This window comes from Triticum urartu, chromosome 1A (genome assembly GCF_056163025.1).
Source record: "Triticum urartu cultivar PI428250 chromosome 1A, HENAU_Tu73, whole genome shotgun sequence".
In the NCBI taxonomy this organism is placed as follows: Eukaryota; Viridiplantae; Streptophyta; class Magnoliopsida; order Poales; family Poaceae; genus Triticum; species Triticum urartu.
Genome location: NC_141873.1, coordinates 515,120,364 through 515,129,629, shown reverse-complemented (window position 1 = coordinate 515,129,629; position 9,266 = coordinate 515,120,364). Strand labels below are relative to the sequence as shown.

The following is a 9,266-nucleotide window of genomic DNA, read 5'->3' as shown; positions in this document are numbered from 1 at the left end:
GAAATATGTAGGCAACAGGGAATAAACCTGAGTTTAGTTGCAACTTACATCACCCTTATGAAGGTGGACCCGTTTTTAATCAGTTTGCAGAAATAAACACAACTTTGACAACCATTACAAGTATTTCTTCAACTCGACAGTGATGCTCGGCCCCGGCATATCAAACCTAAAAGAGGACACAACCATAAGTATCTATCCAGGAAACAAAAGAAACTTCTCTAATTCCTAAGTGGGACTCAACTAACAGGCTTATTAGGTTTTGATATAAAAGGCTAAGAGATTAATGCGATAAACTTTATGATGGAACAAAATTTGAAATCCGAGCACAGAAGAATGAAAATTGCACCTCAAAAATTTGTAAGAAACTATGAAGTATCATCACAAATGGAACATGCTGAAAGAAAGAAATTGTGTATTTATCGAGAATTGCACGAAGTTCCTCTGAAATATCCTCAATTTGAAAGATTACAAAGGGAATTGATACATCAAGTACATTTGAAGTTGTGGAACACGCATAAATACTTCATAATTTCCTAACACCAAAAATTAGTTCCTCACTACCAAAAAGGTATAGTTATTTTCCACAGTTGTATCGTTCACACAACATTACATGGTGAAGAGACAACATATGCTGGTGTTAGATACCATGGAGGTTGTTTCTGTGCATTCTGTTATCCCCCCGTTGAACAATGCAAGCCGCAAAAGCTGTTAGAAACAGTCAAACAAACGGTTTGTGTGGTGTGGGCCTGACATGCCAGAAAACTGGTTATAATTTCAGCAACCGCTCATTGATTTTCTTGAAACAACCTTAGTTGACACCGTGAGTCCTAAATAATTATGTACTATTTGTTTTGTATAAAATATGCAGTTCCAATGAGATGGATAACATTACTCTGTTTTAGTAATTCTGAAGTTGAAAATGAGCTACTATGTCTTTTCTAACAGGTTTGTCCTTGTCTTAGATTCAATAATCTCATAAAAATGTTTCATCAATTAGTTTTGATCACCATAGGATCAGAACTGATGTAGTAATTTGAGCTGCCAAGTAAATAGCGGTCTATTTTTCATTTTGCTATACCAATCGAGTTCAATGGCAAAATGTGGGATAGGAAAAGGGGAAGCTTAGGGTCTGCATAATGCCTGATACATGAGTTGAGATATCTCCGACTCCTTCATGTTGGCGCCCACCCCGCTCTAGCTCAGCCTTGAGTTCCTCATAACTGATCTGCCTGCCAAGTGCTCTGCAATCACCTGCAGGCACATAGGCACACAATGTGTAGATTCCCTTACATCTGAAGACTCAAATGGATATTGGTGAGGCTATAAAATAGATGATGGTAATCAAATTAATTTATCTCCCGGAAATCGGCATGGACGAACACCTGATTTCAAAATCCCTAGGACCCGAAGAAATAAACAACAACAAATTCGGACTGGCCCAGCGGCAGTGGATCCCGCATCCTCTCGAGTGCGGCCACGCTCAGGTCCTCATCTGCCAAGGAGGGACGCAGAGAAACAGTGGCGAGGGCAAGTGTTGCGGAACCAGCGTCTCCCGCGTATCTAGCGCTCACCCTTTCTCGGCGCGCACAACTACATTCCAACAATATACATGAATCAAGACTGAAAAGATATGAATGAATTTATACGCTAGACTGTTATAAATGTTTTAATACTTCAGTAAGGAATTGGCAACCGGACACCAACAGACCAACTCCTAAGGGCAAGACGACCCAGAGCTTTGGCATCGGCTCCGGCGGTGGCTTTCGAGAGAGACCACTCCTAAGGGCAATACTCTAAGAGGTGGCTTATTATCGGGTTAAATATGCTGACAGTAAGTGCATAAGTAAACAACAAAATATAGAGAGCAAAATGATAATAACATAGCTGCAGAGCCACATCCTCAAAAACTAACATTACCACTTGTGCACAAAAGAAATCTGAAGTTAGTCCAACACACAACCATTGAAATTCACTCTCCTAGAAAACATAACGAGTCATATACTTTTTTGTCAAATAAGATATATACCAACTGAACTATTTTGCAATATTAGTTAGCTAATAGAATATTGGTAATTAGTTACGTGCTTTTTATTTTGGCAAAATGTCAATAATCAGGAAACAGTTGACCAATCTACCATTGTTCACTACCATAAATTAGAGGCTGGAGCAGTTGGCACTTTGTAAAATCACATAATCATCCTTGCACATTTTTAAATAACTCTACATTGTTTTCTCAAATCACCACCACCCGGTGATGCGACCATGGAGTATAACCAACGAGGAATTTTTCGTGTATCTATCTACAGAGGGGAAGTGTACAAATATGCAAAACCATTAAATTTGATCGCTCCATGGTACCCCCATGAACAATAAATAAATAAATAGTAAAAAACAAAAAGATCTGAAATTTTGTGGCATTGTTTATGACCAAAAGTCTTGCATGCTTGCAAAATTTGGTGCTATATGACATCCGACGAGCACAAAACAAAAAAAAAGTTCTGCTCAAAAGTGCACACAAGTTTGAGCACCAACTGTTTTTTCTGTATGAGCTCAAAGAATGCTATTTGGACACAAATTTGCAAGCGCCTGCAACACTTTGTCATAATCAATCCCACAAATTGTCAGATTTTTTGGATTCTTTTTCTATTATTTTTATTTTACTGTTCGTGGGGGTACTGGAGCTGAAGCTCTGAAAAACCACTTTCCAAATTCAACCACTAACTGAGAAGCTAAATATACATTGCTCGTGCGTTTGCAATGGGGGCACACACTGTTAAAACACTGACATGGCAGTGAAAACAGGCCAGTTCACTATTTTATCTCCCATGGGGCGTGCATGCTGATTCTCTTTTAATTAAAAATAGCATTAATTTCAGTTCATTGGTTTTAAAGTGTGTAGTGGAAAAGAACAAAAGATTTTTGAGTATGTTTTATAACCAAGAGGAAAAATGTAGCAGAATATGAAAGCAAATAAACAGGAAATCATAGAAACATTTATCTCTCTTTTCAACCAGGCAACCCTTTTTCCATTAATTTCTCAATGGCAATAACCAGTACCATTACGTAGCACAAGAGACATGAAAGTCAGATGCGAGTTGAAGTATATACTCATTGGTTTGAGAAGGTGTTTCAACATCAGTTTAATATAGATGTAGGCTATTATACTGTCAGTATGATATAGTAGCAATACCCTAACTTACCAATAATCAGGAGCCACAAATGAACAACCATCAATCCAATGCGGTGGCAACCCAGTACTCATTCAGATATTGCGCGCTCTGCCTTGTGCCATGTCACTCGATACTGAAATGTTCTTTCACAGAAAACTGCTAGCAGTGAATACGAATATCTTGTGAAATGGTTAAAAATCATATGCATGTCCATCTGCACACATGGCTATGCTTATTCATAGAAGGGAGAATGATTGTTTATGTGAGACGGGCAGGGAACAACCTGAAAGTCAACATATAAGTATTAGGAGTAAATAACTAAGATTTAGCAACATCAAGAGCAACTAAAATACAATGGGAAAAATGAGCAGTGCATTGTCTAATACAAAACCACAAAACATAATGTCTGTATCATCATCTGAATCACTTGACATATACATTGCGTGGAGCAACAAACAAGCAGCAAATCAGTCGTCAAATAAATATAACATGAGCAGCAACGTCATCATTGTAGCAGCAACGTCATGAACTGAAACAACAACGTAGACACAAATATCTTGCTCTCTCTCAAAATATAAGAGCATGCAACATGCTTAGACGAACTCTGCACTGTACTTCTGAAACCGGCAACAATTTGAAGATATAATAGAGAGAGGTATTCAACGATGGGCACTAAAATGGTCACCCAACAAGGACCCACTTATATTGGCTGCAGATGAGGCTCCAGCTTCACGGCGTCAGGTAACCCGGGATACTGCAATCAGCGAGTGCTGGGAGAAATAGGGTTAGCCTAAGACGAGAATGATATTGTAGCTGGACAGAAATTACAGCTCAAATCGGATACATACCAGAAGATGAAGCAATACCTATCCTCCATGGGCACATCATCGTCCATTGGGGCGAGTGGGGTTGGTTACAAGTTCGAGACGGTCCACGGGACTCCGTGATTGGACGCGGGGTCAGATCGATCGGCAAAGTACAAGAAGAGGATGACGTTGGGCTTGGACGCGGGACTGGATCGGTCAGCAAAATTCAAGAAGAGGATGGCGTTCTCGATCTGCTGCGACAGTTCACCCGTGGAAAGACCCCGAGCACCACTTGTACTTCGCGGCGGCATGAAGCCAGGGCGGGACGTGCTTCGATGCCGTTCGTCGCGGCGGCATGGAGCGACGGCAGGACTATCTCCGCTGCGGGGTTGGGATTTGGGATAGAGGAGACGGGCGTAATTGGCGGGGAGGGGGTGAGAGATTGCGGGAAGAGGAGGCGGTGATTTAGGAGATAGAGGAGATGCGTAACGCACAGGTTTTTTTCCGTTGTTTTTTTTTCGTGTGGGATTCGGTTGGCGAATAAAAATCGGTGCGGAGCGACAACGTGCGAGAGGTGGAGAAGGGGGACGAACGAACGAGGACGAACCAACGACGTACGGACTCGCACGTTAGGAGTAGAGATATCGATTCATCCGAAGGTTCATAGCTATGCGTTGTTACTCCCATTTCCCACTATCAATATTCCCATGCCCATAAATCAAGAACAAAAAAAATGATAACTCAAGAATATATTAGCCCATTTCAAATAGAAAAGTGAGAATCAACATTTACAAGTTGATGTAAGCTCACAAGCAATACATCTCTGATTGCACGAATCAATTCATTCTATTTAGGGATAAGTATATTTTTCGTCCTTAAACTTTCGTGATAGTTTAGAAATCATCTCTCAACTTTAAAACCACTAAAACTAAGTTCCTAAACTATTTAAACCGGATAAGTTTCGTCCCTTCAGGTGGTTTCAGTATGATGTGAAATCGGTTTTGATTAAACTGGCCACGTGGCCTGGTTTTTACCCCAACTCGATCCACTTCCAGCGTGGCGGCGCTCGCCTCTGTCGTCACCACTACCAACCTGCTCAACGCCGCCCCCGAGATCGCCAAGGAGGTCGCCTCCTCACATGCACGCACATTCTGTTGTGCGCTCAACTGCACAGGATTGGCAGCGCTAGATAGTAGGGGTAATTAACTGATCTTTAGCTAAGGTTGTTGTACAGCACGGCACGGATGTAAACCTCTGCGATCTATCGATTCCTATAGCTCTTGTTCTACAATATCCATTGTCCAGATGGTAACGAACAGCCTCCGCCTCGAGGAATGGAGACGTTCCTCTGCATGGTGTCGACGGAGATCCTGGGGGGGGGGGGGGGGGGGGGGGGGGGGGGGGCTGATCAAGAGCACGGCCATCGGCGTGTCTACAGACTCGGCCGATGAGAGCCGCCGATGCGGGACGGCCGGCCTCCTGCCGACCAACACCGAGGCCAAGTCGTCAAGATCGTCGACCCTGAGACCTGCCATGTGGTTCCGTATGAATCGCACCGGCGCGCGAGCTCTAGGTTAGGGGACGCTACGTCATAAAACCAGGCCACATGGCCACTTTTAATCAAAACCGGATCCACATCATACTAAAAATCACCTAAGGGACAAAACATATCCAATTTAAATAGTTGACGGACTGAGTTTTAGTGGTTTTAAAGTTGAGAAACGATTTCTAAACTATCACAAAAGTTTAAGGACGAAAAATATACTTATCCCTTCTATTTAAAGCATGCATCAGAAAAGTTTGCCAAAGCATGCATCAGAAAAGTGATTCCATATATTTATCCAATCACTGAAAAGGCTATCAACTAGCAATCACTTTGACACAATATCAGCAGTTGCCAACTGATATTTACCTCGCACCCAGCCCAGATGTCTAACATAGACAAGGGCACTTACGAGTTACGAGTCGAGCTAACAATTTCTGCTGGCAGCTCAGTTGCCTGAGGTATTGTGATTTTTATCTCCTACTTGAAGGTAGCCAAGATTGGATGCTACGACCATAAAAATACATATATGTGTTCAAGTTCATAGTTATGAACTGCATTTCTGCTCCGGTGCTCTGCCCTGGAATGAACGCTCGGCGCGTGAAACACAACGACGGCTGAGATATGTCAAAAACGATTCGTGAAGAGGGGCATGATCGTCTTTTTATGCCCGTGTAGAGCGCGCGTAGAGACCGTAGAGCGTGCATAGAGCCCTGTACGAGCCCGCACCGGCCCGATTACTTTTGTACGCTGAGGGTATACATGTGTCGTACATGGACGTTTCGTTTTCCCGTGTCATGTGCGGCGGTCGTGGGCTAGCCACGCGGCCACGCCACACACGAAAAATTCCAAAAACGTCCTGTTCTATAAGAGGAGGGGGACCACCACCGGCCGCATCGCCCCCACCATTTTCCCCCAAATCGCCTCACTCCCTCCCTCCTTGCCGCATCGTCTCCCCCTCGTCTCCATCACCCCGCCACCGCACGTACTCGCTCAACCCTACCGCCTCCCTCTCTCCGGCGGATTCTCTCAGGCTTCGATGGAGCAAGGTCGTGGCGTTGCCGCCGCGGCACATGGAGTTGTGGTCGAGGCCGCGAACCACCGTGGCAGATCCCGTCCAAGAAGTGGCCGCCATTGGCGGTGCGGGAGATGCTGCACCCGCAGTCGCTGGATCGGTCGCTGCGGCAGCGGATCTGGTGGAGCAGGGGGTGGTGGGCTCCGACTCCGTCGTGCCGGACCTGGTGGTGACGGCGTCTGGCGGCGCACTGGATGTAGGTGCGGAGGCGAGCGACAAGCAGGTGGTGGATGTGGTAATGCTTCTCGTTCCCCTCCTTTCATAGTTGTAGTTGATAAGCAGAAGATTTAGTAGATAGGGTTTTTATAGTAGATTTGTGATGAATGCGGCACCCCCTTATGCTTGTTAGGGTTTTTTTTGATTGAATGGGGAACCCCATTTGAGAGTTAGGGTGTTTTGTAGTTGATTCGTGCTTGAATGCTAGAGAGATCATAATGAGAGTTAGGTTTTTTGTATTAGAATCTGGATTGCCGCATGTGCTCAGTTTTTGTTCTGTGCTGTGCTGTATATGTTGTTAGATTTGTTGTGCATATTCCCTCAGTGGGCCACGTCAGGGGCTGAGCAGCCACCCGGTGTATCTATTTAAGTTGATATTGTACAAATGAGGTTGAAATCTTACTTCCTTCATTTGAAGTCTATCAATTAATTGTTGAAATGAACACATTACATTTAACTAGTGCACAATTTCAAAATAGTCAGGAGCTTCACTTCATTATCCATAAACTAAAATTGTAGGTAGGTTTATTTTTGATCTTTAGGATTCCTGTACTTATAAAGTGAACCATAAGTAGGTTTGCTAGACATGCAACTATGCCAGATGACCAACTCATATTAAATTGTTGTTGCATAACTCCATGCATGAATGTCATATGAAATAGTTTCACACCTAGCACTAAAAATTGCACAAAGCTTTCCTTTCCTGAAGCTCATGGCATTACAATATACCATCCAATTTAAGGTTCAGAGAATAGGGTAGCTGATGCACCACTATCTAAATTACACGAGCCAGATGAACTAAATGCAATTACTTCTTGTGAACCACAATGGTTCACTGATATTGTTGCATGACCTAAAAATTTAGTTTGACCAAGCTAGAATTGTAGAATGCTTGACCTTTGGATACAGTTTAATTTTAGGTCAAAGTATCATTTTAGGTTATTAGAAGCACATTGCAGATTGCTTGACCTTTGCATACTGTGTTATGTAGTTAGTAGTATAATTGAATTACTTATATTACAGGAAGAGGAAGCTGCTGGCACCAAGAGGAAGCTGGCCATCACTAGGTTCAACGACCCGTATGATTCTGACTATGATGACGACACGTGTATGAGGTAACCCCAAGTTGTTTTTTGTCTGTTTTTTAATTTGTATGAGATGTTGTTTGTTGATGAAGCCCTATATGAATGCCTCTAAATTGGATTCTTATGTAGTTTATTCATTGATATCATAAAGTTGTGTTGTTTGGTCATTAATTAGCTCTAAGTGGCATATTTGTGGTCTTTGTTCATGAAACCATATATGAATGCATATAAATGGAAATATTCTGTTGTTTGCCCATGAAATTATTCTAAAATGTAAAGTTTTGTTATACTTTAATTTAATTCCTCTAAAAGTGGTGTTGTTTGTGCATTAATTAGCTGTAAATGGGATATTTGTGATGTATTTTCATTAAACCAATATGAATGCATATAAATGGAAATATTCTGTTGTTTGTCCATTAAATTCTTCTAGAATTGAAAATTTTCTTATATTTTCATTTAATTTCCCTAAATTTGAAATTTATACTGTTTAGTTCGGGATAAGCAGTATATGAATGCATCTACATGGGATATTTTTGTAGTTTGTCAATGAAATTGATGTAAATGGTAATTTACTGTTTTTTGTTTAATTAAATTAATGTACGTGGCTATTATGTTTGTTTGTTCATTAAATTCTAGTAAATGGCAATTATCTGATGTTTGTTAATTACATTACTCTAAATGGGAAGTATGTATTTATGCAAATCATCATTTGAATGTGCAGTGCAACTCTGGAGATGAGGTGCACGACTGGAACAAAGAGTCCTTCATTGAGTATGAAGCCGAGAAGATCAGGGAGAAGGGGAAGGCGGCGTACTTCAAGTGGGGCAAGTTCAGGTGCCCATACTGCACCACTAAGCCAATTCCCAAGGATGGGTTGTATGAGCACCTTACGTCGCATGCACATGGTTTAGCGACGAGTCGGAACGACGTGAAGATCAGGGCAGAGCATGCAGCCCTCCTGAAGGCTATGGGTCCCATCTAGTCACCCTCTGTGAAGCTGGTAGTGGTACTCATCATCAGTATAGTTGATGATGTTTCACTTTTGCGCTAGTATGGTTGTGAACTGTTGGAAGGCTATTCTAGCTATAGTATGGCATGTTCACTATACTCTGTGAGTATGGTTGTCAAAAAGTAATGCGGTAGACCTTCTTTAACATGTGTTAAAAAAACAAGGACCTCGAGGTTAATTTAACTAATGGAATGGATCATCCAGGTCAAAGGTTATTTAATTTGACCCGGATGAACCATCCCATCAGTTAATTTAACATCAATATAACTTCCCATCCAGTCACCCATCTGATGGCTGCTCCATCCCGAGCACACTTAACTTGAGAGTTCTCTTACATGAGCTACTGGTGGAACAGCTAGTCC

At 42.2% G+C, this 9,266-nt stretch overlaps 1 protein-coding gene across 1 annotated transcript; it reads left to right on the top strand.

Moving 5' to 3' along the window:
• Nucleotides 1-6,433: 6,433 nt before the first annotated feature.
• LOC147992111 (uncharacterized) lies at nucleotides 6,434-9,032 on the top strand. Its single transcript, XM_087538929.1, has 3 exons — nucleotides 6,434-6,829; nucleotides 7,834-7,918; nucleotides 8,582-9,032. The coding sequence occupies exons 1-3, from the start codon at nucleotides 6,593-6,595 to the stop codon at nucleotides 8,875-8,877; spliced, it is 618 nt and encodes a 205-aa protein (XP_087395055.1). The 5' UTR covers nucleotides 6,434-6,592; the 3' UTR covers nucleotides 8,878-9,032.
• Nucleotides 9,033-9,266: the final 234 nt, after the last annotated feature.